The sequence below is a fragment of the Alosa pseudoharengus genome, unplaced genomic scaffold (genome assembly GCF_046254945.1).
Source record: "Alosa pseudoharengus isolate Yale_2024_CS ecotype anadromous, Long Island Sound unplaced genomic scaffold, YU_APseudo_1.1 YU_APseudo_1.1_scf_6, whole genome shotgun sequence".
Taxonomy (NCBI): Eukaryota; Metazoa; Chordata; class Actinopteri; order Clupeiformes; family Clupeidae; genus Alosa; species Alosa pseudoharengus.
The window spans coordinates 26,782,495-26,799,443 of record NW_027468848.1 but is presented as its reverse complement, the minus strand read 5'-3'; the positions used below and the strand labels follow the sequence as shown (position 1 = coordinate 26,799,443).

Sequence of the window (16,949 nt, the reverse complement as noted above, 5' to 3'; positions counted from 1 at the left end):
TTTTTAAAAAGAAATTAGTCTACTCTATTTACCGTCAAATTGTCAAGGTGAACACATTAGCTACTGCTGCTTTGTCTAAAAGTACACATAATCATGAAGTTGCAGCTATATATTTGCCGCTACAACTAGTGTTGTGTTGACCGTTTGCGTTGAGGAGCTGAGAACCTGCATTCCATGATTCACCGCCGGAAATGCGACTGAATGAATGAACGAACGATTCAGAACGAATCATCTTGGCGAACTGAACGACGCAAACTGTGTCATGAGAACGAACGATAAAATCCACCACTATTTTGATGTGGATGAGGTGCTGTGGCCAGACCGAAACAGAAGAGAGGATGCAGCATAGTTTTTTTTTTTTTACTGTAACTGTATACAGTAAATACTTCTGTTGTTTTGTATGTAGACCACTGTATGTGCAACTTTATGTTGGTTGGGATATACACTGTGCACATTGTTTTTGTGGGAAAAAATATATTTGTTACAGTATATTTGTGTGTTCTGAGTATAAAAACAATATTCTCAAATATGTTACAACTTATAAATGTCTATTCATATGATGGTTTGTGTGTGTCATTTGAAAACAAAACACCATTTTGAGAAGAAATAACTGTTTTGAATAAATGTTTTGAATGTAAAGTTTCATTTTGCAGGAGATTTGAGGGGTTTTGCCCATTGTGTGTGTGTTTCTTTATTTGTGTGTAGAGTTCTGAGAGTATGAAGCATGCTTTCAGAAAATGTGTGTAAACAATCGAGAAAAACTGTAAAAGGCACGCTGGTTTTGTCTGCAGGCGATTTCACCGCAGTTCACGGATAAAAAGGAAACAAGTTGTCCCCCTGATAATTGATGATTCACAAAATGCATGTCTCAGCCACGGCAGGCACTGAGAGACTACTGCGGCAGCAATGACCTAAAGAAATGAGACTGACCTGAGTCTCTCTATAGCTCAAACACATCCAAGGCCCGAGTTTACATCGGCATCTGAGTTGCGTATGGCATCCCTGTCCGTAAGGAAATAAAGCTGATGTCAGTGACTCCGCCTGGGCAACTCCCCTGGTCCTGGAACAGCACAGGCTCCATATATGAACTGTCACAGCAATTCACCCCTACCTGCCTTCAAACTCGCCCTGTATCTGATGTGAGGGATAACTTAATTTCTGCCAAACCGTTTCTTTGTTGATTGACTGAGTCAATTTCGGCAGCTCCACCAGAGGGGATGTACGTATGGGACTGGCAAAGGCCTTCATCTATCAAGAGAACTACCGGATTCAGCTTTGCAGTGTGCATGGATTGTAGAAATCTAGACGCACCCTAGCAGCAGCAAATGTAATTTGCAGCCAGGGTAGTCTAGTAACTATCCATTGGTTTGCGAGCTGGAAAAATTAAACTTCGATCAGGCCAATCACATCGTGTATAGAGTTGGTGGGCGGGCTCCGTGTGAATTCCCTGCTACTTGAAAACAAAGAAGATGGATGCTGATGCTGACCAACAGCACGACACTAGTTAAGCTTTTTTTTAAGTTGGCAAAAGTTTGGTCAACTAGCCAACTAGCTCCGCTGGTGGGAAAACGCATGGGACTCATGAGTTGTAGCACTATCCTATTGCGTGTAGAGGGAATTTGAAAGACAACCATTTATCCCGCCCCTCGGATTGAGCACTGCTAATGGTGAGTTCCCAGACCCTACATCTTGATGTGGGTCTGGCTCGTCAGGCTACATGGATGCACACTCAAGACACAAACAATCTATATGTTTTACATTAGGATTTATACATTTAAGTCATTGGATGAGAAGATACTTATTTAGTCCTACTGATGTTTCTGTGTGATTCCAAATCATCAAATAGCCTACCATGAATCCAAGTTGCCCTGTAAGAAACTTCAGGCTGTGGACCTGCTAAAGCCTAAACTCTAATCAATGACAAAAGAATAGTGCCTTAGGCCAGCGTATTCTGAGGCTTGGCTAGATAGGGGCCTTCTCAGCACTTCTGGAACCAACTGAATGTACCTGAATTCAAACCACAAAAGCCATCTCTAACACACAAACACACACACACAGACATCTCTAACACACACACACACACACACACGCAGACATCAACATCACATGACAATGCTTCAGCAAGAGTCTCCTAACTTGACACCGATGACTGTCCCCCACACCCCACCCGCAGAAACACACCGCAGCCTGTCAGTCTGGTGCATCCCACCCTGCAAAGATGACACAGGTTCAGAGCCGAAACACTCCGCCCGCTCCTTTGGTCGCCGCGGGCGATAGTGCATGGATTGACTGATGGTGACATTTACTCTCTCAGTGTGACTGCTCATGCAAAAACAGCCCTAGCCCCCAAAATACTGTCAAGCTCGCAGTCGCATGGAACAAGATGAGATCTTCAGGGCGATGTCGCTGATAGATAACAAAGTGGCAAATTTCCCATTTATTTTATCCAGCATTATTTTTGTCAGACTAAAAATGCTCTGGTTATTTCAGGTTTATTTCGTTTTGCTGATCCAGTACAGGTTGCTAAATAATGTATTGCAAGGGTCATCCCTGCTACAGAAATATAAGAAATCTAAGATCTGAGAAAGTACATTCTTTGTGAAATTTGGGACTGGGTCTTTCATGATTAGAACCTACAGTTAGGCACTGCTACTAGTATGACATTTTTAATTCAAAATAAACCAGAACATAAACTGTATTCTTGCTGGGCTCTCAAAATTGCTAAATGAATTGTGTAGTAGGTATTAACTGCAACTCTATCTGTAAAAGAGACAAAAATAAGTTTTTGAAAAGGAAATCCGAAGTGTCATTTCAGAAAATGCCAGTGAGCTCAGGAGAAAACCTTTCCGGAATGCTTCAAGGTGATTCAGTCACAGTGACAGTCTTATGCAACACCCCTCCTACCTTGAGTTTGGCTTCACCCCTTAGATTCAAATCAGTGCTGACTTTAAGGTCACAGTACTTTCCCTTGGCTGAAATGGATCACTGTAGATTAAAATAGTTGATGCATCACTGTACAACTCTTTTCCTATCTTTTTACTGTGTATGAGTGACCAACTGAAATTATGTTTTCTGGTTTTAGGTGGCTTTCGGTGTGGTCCTATTACAAATACATGGTTTAATTATTTAATTATTACTAATAAAAGCATTTTAGGCCTCGTGGCTGGCTGAATGCAACTACAATTGTCAATCAAAGAAAACAACACAAAAAGAAGAGAATTTTCAGTGTGGCAGTTGAAACGCTGTGGAGGCTGTTGAAATAGCCAGTGTGCTGAACTACAAGGTCACCCTTATTAACTCTGTGTTCCCCCAGGAGATTCAAAATTTGACAAGGTCACAAGGTGACAAGGTCGTTCAAAATTTGACAGGATAACAAGAACAACCGAAAACGTAGTCTAATACAGATACTGTGTGGTGCTGCCCTCGTGGTATTAACTTCACATGGCTTTCATGAATGGGGTTTTATTATTATTTTATCCGATGTTTTAGGCTACACTGAGTTACCCACTAGAACATCAGTCTCGCCATCGATCATTTATCAAATGTATGAACCTTCACATTCGATAACCTTCTAACAAAAACAGAGTACCTAGATTTCAATTTGAGTGGTCGTGCATCCTTTCACTAAATGTTTCGTGTTTTAATGTCATAATACCATGTGGACACGACAGAAAACAATGGGCAGACTGAACACCTGCTGTAGGAACTGTACCGTTGCCACCTTCATGTTCCACTGGCATCATGGGAGAGACGACTGTTGAAGAAAGAGTGAAGAAGCTCCGTGAAACTACTACTGTCTGCTGGCCAATGAGGCAAGAGCGGGGCGGAGAGCCGTCTGCAATTGTACTACAGGACTGCATGCAGCTGCATGAAGCTAGCATCTTCAATTCTCCATAAGCGTCTCGCTCATCTGGTCAATGGATTACACAGTTTCCCTTCAAGTGCAACACCAGCTGACAGTGTTCCCAACGCACTTGTACCAGGGTTACAGTTTGGAGTTACAGGTACACCGTTTTTAATTATTTACGTGCCATTTGTTGTGATCGGTTAAACTGTGTTTATACTCTGCAGTATGTCTGAGTAACCTAACTCTCAAACAGGCAAACTGCAGTCGTATACACCTGAGATTCAGAGCACAGTTGTCCCTGAGCCCAGCTTTACTTTAGCATGCCTATTTCTTAGCTCGTGTCAGCATCCTTGAAACTGTGGATGCGCCGGTGCCGAGAGTGCGCGTTGTGAAAAGCTACCAGGCAGAGTGCCCCATCTCTCGTCAACAGGATTCAGTGGCGGGGGTATTCTTACGACCTGAAATATAGGACAGCACGCTAATATTTCAGCCAGGCTATGCAGCGTGGCTGACACAATTCTTAATTTTATTGATGTACATTAGCCCGTCTTTGTTTTTATGATGAGAAATAGCTGTAGGATTTTGGATAATTATTGCGTTCTTCCGACAGAGCTCGGACTGTTGCAGCTCTTTATCTATACTTTGAGTGGTCGGATGTAGTTGGCAGGAACATAAAATTATACTCAGCTGGTGCATAATTTAGCATTAACCTTACCACATTAGAAAATTATTCCAACTCACCTGATTATGCGCCAGTTACTGCCTAATTATAGAGCGGCTGAACGAGGACAACGAGCGCAGTGTGCCTTGTGGAGTATTTACCAACATGTTGTTTTTACCTCCACCTAACTTGGTATTCTGGCGTACAGGCATATTTGTAGGTATTGTTACTGGTGCTTTTTAGTGCTTTTTCTGTGATGATGGGACCAACGAATCTGTGTTTGTTTTTTTTCTGTTTGTTTTTTCACAGTTAGTTTTCATGTTCATGGTCATCTATTTAGAACGTCCTTTTCTTGTTTTGCAGTCTTTTTATGTTAAGCTAACATTGTTTTTTATGTAGGCTACTCATGTTACAGGACTGCAGAATGGTGAAATACTTTAGTTGATTATACTGTGTGGATCAGGCCAAGATCAGTTCTGCTAACCATCCACTCCATTGTTGTTCTAGCATATATATTTAGAGAGAACTTCTCTTTAGTAGTCACCAATTTAGAAATGCAAGTCTATTTTTATCAGCACACATAGAGGCATCCAATTACAAATCAAGAGGTATTTGTGTATTTGAAATGGCCTTTGAAGTCTTCTTTTTCAGGTGGTGGAAAGATGATCTTATAGCCCTCAGTATAATAACATTAATATTCTCTTTGCTGTGATCACATGCCCTGAAGTGCAACATGAGACAAAAAAAAACGTCTATTTTGAGATAGGAAGCTACTTGCTTTCTTCTATTTCCTTCCCAGCACAGACTACAATGAGACAGCTTTGAAAGAGACCCTGTGATAAGGTTTCAAAGCAGAAAATCTGTTTTGGGCTCTGAAAGTGCATAAAGACGGAATTATATACAGTATGTTCTAAATCTGTTTAAGCACACAAGCGCACACACACACACACACTCCGTTTCTCTCACTTCTTGCTCTCTTGTCCTCACCTCTCATTTCCCTTAACCTTTCTGGTGCAATAGGTGGGCAGTTTTGACCGCACTTGCTCGTAAAGAATCCTTACAGATATGGATTAAAAAGGCCCCTGTGCGAAAGGGCTGGAATGAAATATATGAATTATTGATGCTTTGTTGACAGTGTGGTTCCACGCCCCCCCCCCCCAACCCCCCACCCCCACCCCAACTTCACCTTACGCTGTGGAGAGGCAGCACTTTTGGGTTTTCTGTAGTGGCGTGTAGGACTTAGCATGCACACTCTCAGTCACTCCGACATGCTCCTCGTAGAGTCTCGGGGAAAGAGAGGAATTTGAGAGATTACAAGATCAGTTCTCTGCTCATGCATTATAGATGCATCAGTCAAGCTCTCACAGCTCACAGGCCCCTTCTTGTGGAGAAACAGCAAATGAGTTTTCCCCCTGCATGAATGTAATTAGACCTTATTTGCCCCATCAATTAACTGGTAGGATTCTGGCTGATTGACAGCTGTTTTTTGCAACCAGTACAAACACCAGGAGGTTAGTCCTTGCCTGGTCCCAGAAGGAGAGCTTGTGATGGCACAGTCTTAGCTAGAGCACAGCTTGCTCCTTGATATTTTCCTCCAATATTATAAACCCATTTTTGGACTTAAAAAAAAAAAAACTCTGTCGCCTGTGCCAGAGGGGGTTGCGGTCTCCTGAGAACTTTATGTGCTTCGTGTGCAATTTTCTGAAAATACAAAATTCTACTTTAGCAATCTGTATTTGTCGTTGCTCAGTAACAATGAGTGTGTGGTACTGTATCTCAAGCCTTCCCCTGGGTGTTTTTGTGAAGAGCGGTTTTGCCCTGGAGAAGAGCCCTTTTCCAATACACTCTGCTAGAAAGACATAAAACCAGATTGCAGTTAAGCATAATCTTAGTAGAACACTATGCAGGTAACATAGTTAAATGTGGTTGGCACAACACAGTATAATCAACTTGGCATTAGGTGTCATGATGGGTTTCAATAGTTTTCTGGTACTGTGGTGTAATTTGTTTACTGTGCAGGGTGTTAAAAAGTGTTAACATAGATTGAATGACTTCCATAAAGTAACATTGTCAAAAGAAACATCATGAACTGTATAGGGTAAGGATGAATGACATACAGTACACTCTCTGTATTCCTGAGTAAAAGGAGTTGGACATTGTCTTTATTTGTTCAGAACATAAACTTGTCTCCCATTCAATCCCACTGCTTGAAAATGCCACATAGGCCTACTACGTTCATCTGTCCTTAAAGGCAATGCTACTCTTGATTTAATGGCTGTGACATATTTAAATCTATTTTTATCATAACTTAAGCAGAGATCAGTCTCTGGTCATCGGCAGGAGAAGCTGTGGGTCTGGAAGTTTATGAAACACTTTAACATGTTGTTAGATAACATTGCAGTCAATGTTAGTGACAAGTTATTAAGGATGATCTCTCCAGAGAATATGTATTCAGACAAGCAATAAAGACCTCCCCCCAAAAAAACAAAAGCTGGAACATATCCGGAGATGATAACCTCTGGGAATTCATCCCTGGGTTTCATACAGAAACGAGCTAGTGTAGTGACTAATCTTCCACTTTCACATTTCCTGCAGAACATCACTCCCTGTGGACAGCAGTTTTCAAAATGAGGCTCATTGTGGTGTGTTTACTTTCTATTGGGATCTGGGGCTCATGTTCGTTTCATGAAGATGAATAAAAATAACCTGTCGAAAACTTCCCTGGATCCTGCCATCTGCCTGGATGCCTGTATGAACCCCTTTCTGTCCACTTCAGCTTGGAGGAGGATCCTCCCCTTACTCCCTCTCCCCAACCTTCAGTGCCTGTTCACTCTCACTGAGTCCCATGATTAGGCCCTGAAGACAGTCCTCCCACCAGCTGCTTTGACATAATCCTTGTGACAGCTCAGGTCCCAGTGACTAATGTAGAATTACTTTGAAGCAAAGGATTCCGAAATGCCTAAATATTTATACTCGGGGTACATCTCTAGTAGGAATCTGGAGCAAACTGTTTCTCGGACTTGGTGTATTTCAGGTCCTGGAAACCACACCAAAGAGGGCAATTATTTTTAAAAGTCAATATGCTTGCTGGCATCCTTTTTTGCCAGTGCATTTAATATGGGAGAGCACATTAAGGCCTCTAATATTAAAGTGCCTCATTTTTATTCCACCTGATTATTTAAAGAAAGCTTTAAATGGCAAATCCCTATAATCCATCCCTGCTCTCAGTAGTATTGTACCATATGAAAATAAGCTCATAAATAAATGCTCTTTTTGGTGGATGATACTTGTTCCCCCTCATAATTCAATATATTTTTCCATACCTTCTTTTTCTTGTATAAAAGACAGCCTCTGTAATATGAGTTGTGTAACTTCATGCATTTTGTTGATGGCACTGAAGATGAATAAAAAATCAGAGCTTATGGTACTTTAAAGATCCACTGTACATTATTAGGTTTCATCAAGTGTACTGCACTGGGATTTTTCTTCCATTTATATTGTCATTAGCTCAGAGCATGAAAAATTATGATCATTAATTATGAAAGTCCGAGACCTTTTCTATTTGTACCTTAAGACAATCTCAAAGTTTTCGCTCCTTTTTTGTATATTATTTCGAACACAGAGTAGCCAATTAATTTCCTACAAAATCCCTTCTATGCTCTCTACAGATCACGGTAAGCGTCCAATTAATGCACTACAGCCTCGACTGGGCAGTGTTCCAGGTTCTACTTTAGACCTTGAGAATTACAGACACCTTGTAACAATAAGCTGTAGTTACAGCCAAGCTCTGAGACAGCAGTCTGAGTCACTCTGTCTATACTCGCGAGGGTTGTCTGCTGCAGTTGTGACATGATCTGATCAGCTATCTGTAAAGAGAGAACACTCTTCACTGAGAATGTTTTTTATGGCAGAAAGGGGAAAGAGGTAAATAGATGTGTACAATAGAGAAGTCAGTTTTATTTGATCCAAGGAGTCAATTACACACTTAGCTTTTTACAATCATTAATAATTATAATTACAGTCACTGATAAGAATAATTAGACTGGTTGACATATAGACTTACACATTTGGCTTTAAGATCTATGACTCGTGGATTTATACTCTTTAAACATCTTTGTAGAGGGGTTCTTTGACTGCAAGCTCATAGTTTCAGCTGTACTATGAAATTAAATTGAAACTAAAATTAACTACCCAGCCTCGAGAAGAAACATTTATGTGAGAAGTACCTATGTGTAACCTACTTTTGGTAAGGATGTAGTGTTGTGTTCCAGACTATGGAGCCCTATAAAAGGTTCTCTCTCTCTCTCTTTCCCTCTCTCCCTCTCTCTCTTAAAATTTCTGGCAAGAGGTTCTCTGTAATGAAAGCCTACAGCGAGAAACTCTATTTTAAGGTAACGTTGTGTCTGCTGTGGAGGAGGGAGAGGAAGCTGTGGGCTGTTTCGTAAAAAATGTCTGACTTTGTTAGTGGATCCACGGTCACTTTCAGCCACTGCTGTTAGCTGCAGGTTGGTGGCATCCAACATTAGTGTTTACCCAATGCTAATGTTAAGCCAGAAGCCAGGTTGTTGCTCAGTGGCATGTTTCATTAAGTAGTAAGTCTGGTAGCCATTCCCCATACACAATTATTTCTTCATTTAGTGACAGATGCACCCCTCTGTACTGTGTGAAGATGATGTGTCCAGTGGTTTCAATGTGAGCGTTCTTTTCCCACTGTGTTATAGAGTTTTTTTTAATTTTTTTATATAAACATAAAATATGTTATCAGAGTGCAAATGCATATAATAGAATCCTATCGCTATATATGGATAAGCAGAGACCTTGTGGAATTCTATGGGTGCATGTTGGTAGCTTCAGGACTTGCATGTTGTAGCCATTACATCATGTGAGAGATGAAAGGCTAACATAACAAATTTTGACTTACATGCAACTGAGGCAACACAAGGTTGAAAATGAAGTGTGCATAAATTAAGTAATGGCAACCACACGAACCACATCTGTACTTAACGCGATGTCTAAACTGAACCACATTACACATGAATGCACTCTCTCTTACATAAATGAATGTTGTAAATGGATTTAGGAGCCATTCTTGTGATCCTGCAAAATGCAGCGACTGCATTAGGCCACTGTTCATTTAGCGAGGCTTGATGAAATGCTAAAGTAATGAAATGTGCCCTTGTGGCTCCCTGCATGAGGAAAGTTCTTAATTTAAGCCGAAAAGTAAGTAAGTAGTAGAGTTCATCATTCTGCTGTATTTGTTGCAAATTCACATGTGCTTGGCAGTCAATTAGTGTGGTAAGTTGAACGCTCTGACCTTCAGTGTTCTGGCATGATGGAATTGTGGAGGATCGTTTGTTTTTCTTGAAGTAGAGGATTTGGTCTCGAAAGAATTAATAATTGTCCAAGTAATCATCAACAAACCAGTCTTGTTTGTTAATGCTTGGTGTTTTAATTAGGTTCTTGAGTTTCTTGTATGTTCTTGAGAGCTTGTATTAAAATATATTTCTCAAAAGTGCTCATGATGCAGCTGGAAGATGATAACTTTTTGAAAATCTTCCCTAGCTCCAGAGTTGAGCTTTGTTTCGTCATCCTCCTCGCTTTGTAAGTCACACGCTTTTTTTGCTCAGCCGTCGGTTGTGACAGACACCTTTTCTTTTTCAAACCTCTCTGTGGATGTCAACCAGAGGCTTGACAGGTTCAGAGACGCAGAGCCCGATTGCCTTTAATCCTCCCCCTCAACACAGAAAAAAAAGACAAGAGCATTATGATCCCAGCCCCGCCACCCGACACCTCTGCGTCAAAAGACGTCTTTGACAATATCTGAAGATCTGTGTGTGCATGGCCCCAGGCATCCAAAATGCATGAGCCCAGGATGCAGTGGGCTAGGGCCCATTGTCGGAAAGACCTCAACTGACACGCACAGATAGCCATTGTCGCTAAGTGAGAGAATTGCCTCTGTGGCACAAGTGCTGGCAGCTAGCCACAGAGCATTGGTAAATTATTTCTGCAGGGTTTAAATGAGTGGTTGTCACTTGAAGAGTCTATTCACTAATGAATTATTCCTGAGAAGCTCCTGAAGGTTTTTTTTTGACCTCATCAGCTTTACCAGAGCAGGAAGCAAGTGATGAATGGATAAATAAGAAATAAAAACACCAGAGATATGTCACTTGATGCAGGCTACCAGGACAAAAGGCTTTAAAGGAGTTGTTTTTTGTTTGTTTTTACAGTGTAGAGCTGTGCATGTCGAAAATGTTGTTCTTAATGTTGAGAGAGTCTCATCTGGGACACTGGAATAGCTTTGTGATTTAGATAAGTGCTTTGAATAAGATATAAATAAAAAAAAAACTATATATTCTACCAGATTTGTTGACATTAAAGCACACTTTGGTTCTGTCAGCTTCTTAGAGTCCTTCACAAAGACTTATAAATGTGCTATGCGCTGTCATGCATCGGCCTGGTCTTTTAATGTTTCATTATTATTTTGTTGTTGTTGTCGCTGGTCTCTTGCATTCGTGTCGTAGGTTTGTATGTCTTAACTTTTTGTCATACCTTTGGGGATTCTGCCTGCATCATTATTTTATTAGAATGTGCCTACTTTGCCAAAGGTATTTTGTTCGCCTCTCTGCTTAGCTATCTCTGTGATGGTGCCTTGAGTCTGTAAGGCAGCTAAATAGTGTGTTTGGACAGGAGCAGGCATCTTTCACTCTTTATTCTATTTTCAGGCTCTGCTGCAGTTGTGATTTCGTCAGTCACCAGAGTGCTGTTTCAGTTTTAATGTGTGCTCTGTGTCATCTATTTTCTATGAAACCGGCGCATTACTAACTGATGGCTCACGAGGTGTTTTCACATAATTTTGCCATTTTTAGTATCTTAGTAATAGAATCGTGTTGTTCATGTACCCTACTTAGTAATTCCATACATTGATACATGTTATATTGTACTGTCTATTGTATTGTCTGTGATATAGTATTGTCTTTTATATTAGCCAGAGAGCATATAGATTTATAATTAAACCCTTGCGCTAGCTTTCTTTTGAAGTGCCTCCACAGCTGTAAGGAAATCCATGATGGCAAGAAATCTGTTTAATTTCCTTTCTTAGACATCCTGTTCCCTGGAACCCTTCTCACCAATGTATAATCTATACCTCTCAGATCTTCCACTATATGTTTTACCACAGGGATTTATAGCAGGCTTTTATTTTTTTCCCAACCAGTGACTGTTTCTTTTTAACAATCACTTTCATTCCACGTCCTCCTTTGTGTCACCGCGCCAGCCAGGCTGCCTTGTGGCATTAAAGCACATTTTTTACCCCCCAACATAAAGTTAGCTCTTCGGCAGGAGAGTTGTTGCAGCACGTTAACACCCGCTGTCTATGGTAATTCCTCTGATTAGGATACATAGCAAGCGCGCCTCTTGCTCCGCTCCTCGCCTCTCATCCCAGTTTCTCAGCGTGCTCTGATGTGCTGCCATGGAATGGTAATGAGCTCAACTGGGACATGGGACAGCGCGAGAGAGAGAAGCGCGCTCTCCGACGATGGAGGGAGGGTTTCGGGAGCAATGCAGAAGTTTCCTCCACAAGGTCTCTTTCCCTGACAACGTCTCACGCAGCTCTGTCTTCTGTGCCGCGTTTAATTAAGGGTTGTTTACGGAATTCCATTTAATTTTGTATGGTTCAACAGAATGGCATGAATATTCAAAAATCTCGACTCGACTCCTCAGGAGTGGGGCTTTGTAGTGTTGCTAGGTCTCTCTGTGGAGAGACGATCACGTGATTCTTTTTTTCATTCTTCCTTTTGTTTAAATGTGAAGTTCTCATCACGAGTTCCTTTGGGTAATTCAACTCAAGTCATTTTCGTGAAACAAACAGGGGAAGCGGTAAACTTTAAAAGCTACCATCACCCTAAACTGTTCCATGGTCCTTGGGTTTGATCATGAATTATACAGCCACTCAGCCCTACTTAAAAAAAAGCATAGCTTTAATTGGAAGGAGAAAAACATGGAGCCGGTTGAGAAAATTAGGCTGACACAGAAAGGGTCTTCAGCTTCCCTTAGCTGTGATATACCATTAATTATGTAGGCTATGAAGGACCGTCATATCCACAGGATGCTCTTTCCTCTGCGTCAGCGTACATGTCATCTCTCATTGTGTCCTTAACAAGTTTTGGAAAGGAGAGAAAACATGTTGCAACCATAGCCAGCACTGTCAGCAGAGCTTACTCAGTACGTCGGTCACCATTGTCAGTGTTGGTTGATTTTTTTGGGGCTCCATAAACGAGCATCCGCATGTGTGTGTGTGTGTTTTTTCTGCTTGCTTACCCATCTATACCTGGACGGCGCAGCGCCGTTGCGCTGACACACCTGTCCAACAGTTGATGACTGCGTCAGACTGCAGCGTCAGGTGTTTTTTTTTTTTCCATGACTGAGTGTGTGTGTGTGGGGGGGGGCACCTTGACAGCAGCCCACGATGACCCCAGCACATGGCCGTGTGGGCTGCGGTCCAGCTTCACAGCTCAACACCTTCCCTCACGAATTACAACAGACCTTTTATGGGCTGAACATCTGTCAGGGCCGCCCACCACACTGGCCTCTCTGTTGTCTTGGCAATAACCCCCTCACCACCAGTTCCCTTCTCTGTCTCCCCCTCTTTCTCTCTCACTCTTTCACTCACTGTCTATCCATCTTTTTTTCATTACGTCTCTGTCTGTCTCCCATTCTCTCCCTCTGTCTCTCTCTCACCCATTCTCTGCCCCCACTCCACCCTACCATTTCTCCCTCTCAGACAGATAGACACTCAGGCCACTGGCTGTCGCGTTCAGAGTGATTTTCTGCTCCTTCAGCACTGGCCGATGCAAGACGCCAGAACCAGACCGAGACAGACTCCATTAAAGTATATGGCACAGAAAGTAAAAGCCTACTACCTTGGTTTGTTTATATTGCATTTAATACATCACCAGTGCTGACCTGACTTTACAAGTCACAGGATGTTTTTTTCGTCTTCGCCTCTGTATAATTGGAAAGCAGGCTTATTTATGGAATCATGGTTGCGTGAAACAGATACAGACATATCTAGTTTTTTCTTCATGTCGACTTATCATACCTTGACAGTTAATCATAGTTATTCACAGAGTGTTGACTTTGCTGAAAGAGGGCGTTGTTGATTTTATTGTATTTTTCAATGTTGCTTTGGTGTTGTTTTGAAAGGCCAACGTTTGAAAGCTGTACAGATAATTGTATGGTAATACTGTAATGTGTCATCAAGGTTCTGACATGGTAATCCAGGAAGGCTACGTGGCCATTTTTCCAAAACAGGCACTGACTAAATAATCAAATCTGTCTGGATGCATGGGTGCATGGGTGGCTTAGTGCAGACGGTGACCGCACTCCCGAAGCTGGGGCACCATTGAGGGTTGATCTGAAAAGAACTCTTAAAAGCGCTAATTTATGCTGCTCGTCCCGCTGTAACTCAGGCACTATCTTTGCCAGCGCTGAAGCGAGCTGCTCGCGGCCGATTTTGGAAGAGCACTTCACCGAGAGGCTTTGGGTTATTTATCCCCCCCCTTCCTCCCTCCCTCCCTTTCACCCTCGTCTTCCTCCTCCTCCCTTGGTTCTGCGATAGTCAGGCAGGCAGGCACTGTGTGATCTGACAGATTTTATTCTCATCTCCTCGTCATTGTTCCTCCCCATTGGACCCCTTAATGCCAGTGTGCCACTGACTGATGCAACAGCTAAGACTTGTTGTTCCATTGTGAAATGACACGCTATCAAGGTCACCCCAGGTTTTCAGGAACTGTGCCTAAAAATAGCGCTGGCATTGTGAACTCTTTCCCTTGGAATTAGCGGCAGAATTGTGACCAAATGGTTTTAAAAGTGGGGATTACTTGATTAGGGAGATACTGTATTTGTCCCATTTTCTAAATGAAATCACAGTGTAATGATATTTTGATTGACTGTTATTATTTTAGGTATTATAATGTCATATGACATTAGCTTTTGTGCATTGACATTAATTGACATAAGTGATTGATTATACTGAGGGAAAATAGCCGTCTGGTCCAAACTGGTCCTCGATACAATCTAGACAGCAATTACAACTCATTACGTTGGATGTGGCATTGAGAAGAAAACACCAATGCACTTATAATACATGTTTTATTCAAGCTCAAAATGCGGATCCAGGCTTTTGATCCACAGAGTTGGATATATGTCCATTAAACCTCAGTGGTCCTTCCCTGATACACCAACTGTTAGGATCTATATTTGAATCGGATGTCTGTGTCAGGAAAAGCCTAAAGCACCAAAGGGTTTGATATTTCCTTCACCTGTTTGTATAGCTTTTGCTAATCTTTTTCTACCTGCTGGTGAAAGAAGCAAATAATACATTCTAACCGCATATTACCCTTCTCAACACACCAAGGGTAAACAACAGCATCAAAAAGCTGAACTATGCTGGAACTATCTTTGTGGTGCAGCATTATGTGTTTAGGATTGCAAAACTGTAGCACTTTACTTAAAGCAACACCAAAGAACTTTTCCTCTGTCGCACGCACTATTTGTTTATCCAGCACTGGCTTTGGAAATAACAATGTCCACAGACAAGGTAGAATATGTGGCATGATTTTATGAAAGTACGATGTATTGCGACATCAGATGCAAGTCACATTTGTAGTTTCTTATGTGTCATTCCATCGAACTACAGATCCGCTACCCGATCTGGCAAACTTACATAGTGCGGTTATAGCCGATAGAGGGCTGCGAAGCGAATGCAGAAGTGCCGTTCACCCTGTTACGAGTTGATGAACCACTGAAACGATTTTGGAAACATTATTTTAAGGTAGAAACAACTCTTTGGTGTTGCTTTAAACCCAGTATCCATAAAGCACAAAGTATTTATAATGATAATAATAATGATGGTCATAAAGTGGTACAATGGCATAGTGAAAACTTTGCGTAACATTTATTTTGAAGGCTTGTATGTCACATCCATAAAGAGCATTCGATGTACTAGCATAAGGCAAAGATGTCACCAGTGCCAGTATCAACTGCTAAAAGATGCTCTATTACCGATTCTTCGATACTTACGTGAGGGCTGTAAGGGCTATACCATTGTAGTGAGTGCAGTCTGTAGTGATTTGTAGTTAGTGCGGTCATTACTGTGTACTTATATAGACATACGTCTAAATGTGGTATTATAAGTACTTTATAACATCTTAGGAATGTGTTTGTGATGCTTTATGGATACTGGGTTTGACATTATAGTGAAGTGTTACCAAAGATGTCTAATGATAATGTCTGATGAGAAAAAAAAGAACATGGCCTCATTGTATTGTGTGGCTTTCTGCTAACTGTGTGGTGAGTGACATTATTTGCAGTGGTATGCTAATGCTGGAGGTTTCCCTCTGAGCTTTGATCTTTCCTATTGATCCCTTAGGATGTCAATGAGGAGGCAGCTGGGATGGAGAATCTCTCAGAGGATGGGTTAACTAAAGCCTTATGTGTGGGTATAAGCTGAGCTGTCAAGTCTATGTTAATTACAGCACCAGATCTTAAAAGCTTTTTCACTGTCCCCTGCTTCACCCAGTAGACTATGCCCCATGCATGCATTTGTTTATTTTAGTATTTTAATACACTTTCCCATTCATAATTACATACATCTTCATAATCTCGTTGCACTCATAATCTCTGCACTCTTTTTTACCTCATAATCTGTGCACTCTTTATTTTATTCCTTTAACATGTTTGCCTGTGGTCGCTTGGTCTAAAAAAGTCTAAAATGGGGAGAGAGAGAGAGAGAGAGAGAGAGAGAGAGAGAGAAGTGTGAATATGCCTAAGACGTTAGGCTCTGAAGGAAGGGAGGAGAGGAGCTAAATTAGAAAAGAGAGTAGAAATAGCAGCAGGCTATGAATAGTGAAGAAGCATCTTGCCAAATCTAATTGCTATCTTCCCACTACCTCTACACGGTGGCATTAAAAGACCACATTAAGGGCCATTATTTCTTTTAGTCTCAAAATAAGTGTTCATTTATTCATGCTGACCCCAAATGGATATGACTTTTTGGATACGCTTTTTTTATTTTTGGGGGTGTAAATGGGGGAACTGATTGCCTCATAGTACCTACATCTGGCTCGAGAGTCGTTTCGTTTCGTTCAAATTGGTGTTCCAGAGACTGCAGGGGATATAAGAAATATTGACGAAAAAAGACTGAAAGAATGATGGAGAGGGAGGGAGGGAGCAATGGAGGAGGGAAGGATAAATTGCAGAGCACAACAGGAGATGCATAAATCTGAAGCAGCGCAGTGATTTCCACAGTGTGTCTTGCACTAAGAACTGATGACATGCATGCTAGCAGCACAAAATAGTGGAAACTTGCACGGCAGAATCTTCCCTAGCCTGGCAGCACACAAACATCAGTGGAGGGGGATGCATGGTTTTGTCACGGCTCTT

The 16,949-nt window shown here is 41.5% G+C and overlaps 1 protein-coding gene across 1 annotated transcript in view; it reads left to right on the top strand.

Moving 5' to 3' along the window:
• Positions 1 to 3,917: 3,917 nt before the first annotated feature.
• zmat4a (zinc finger, matrin-type 4a) overlaps positions 3,918 to 16,949 on the top strand; it is a 75,263-nt gene continuing 62,231 nt past the window's right edge. Inside the window, exon 1 of the mRNA XM_076270312.1 lies at positions 3,918 to 4,004. Within this exon, the coding sequence (XP_076126427.1) occupies positions 3,918 to 4,004 (87 nt within the window). The remainder of the gene's footprint in view (positions 4,005 to 16,949) is intronic.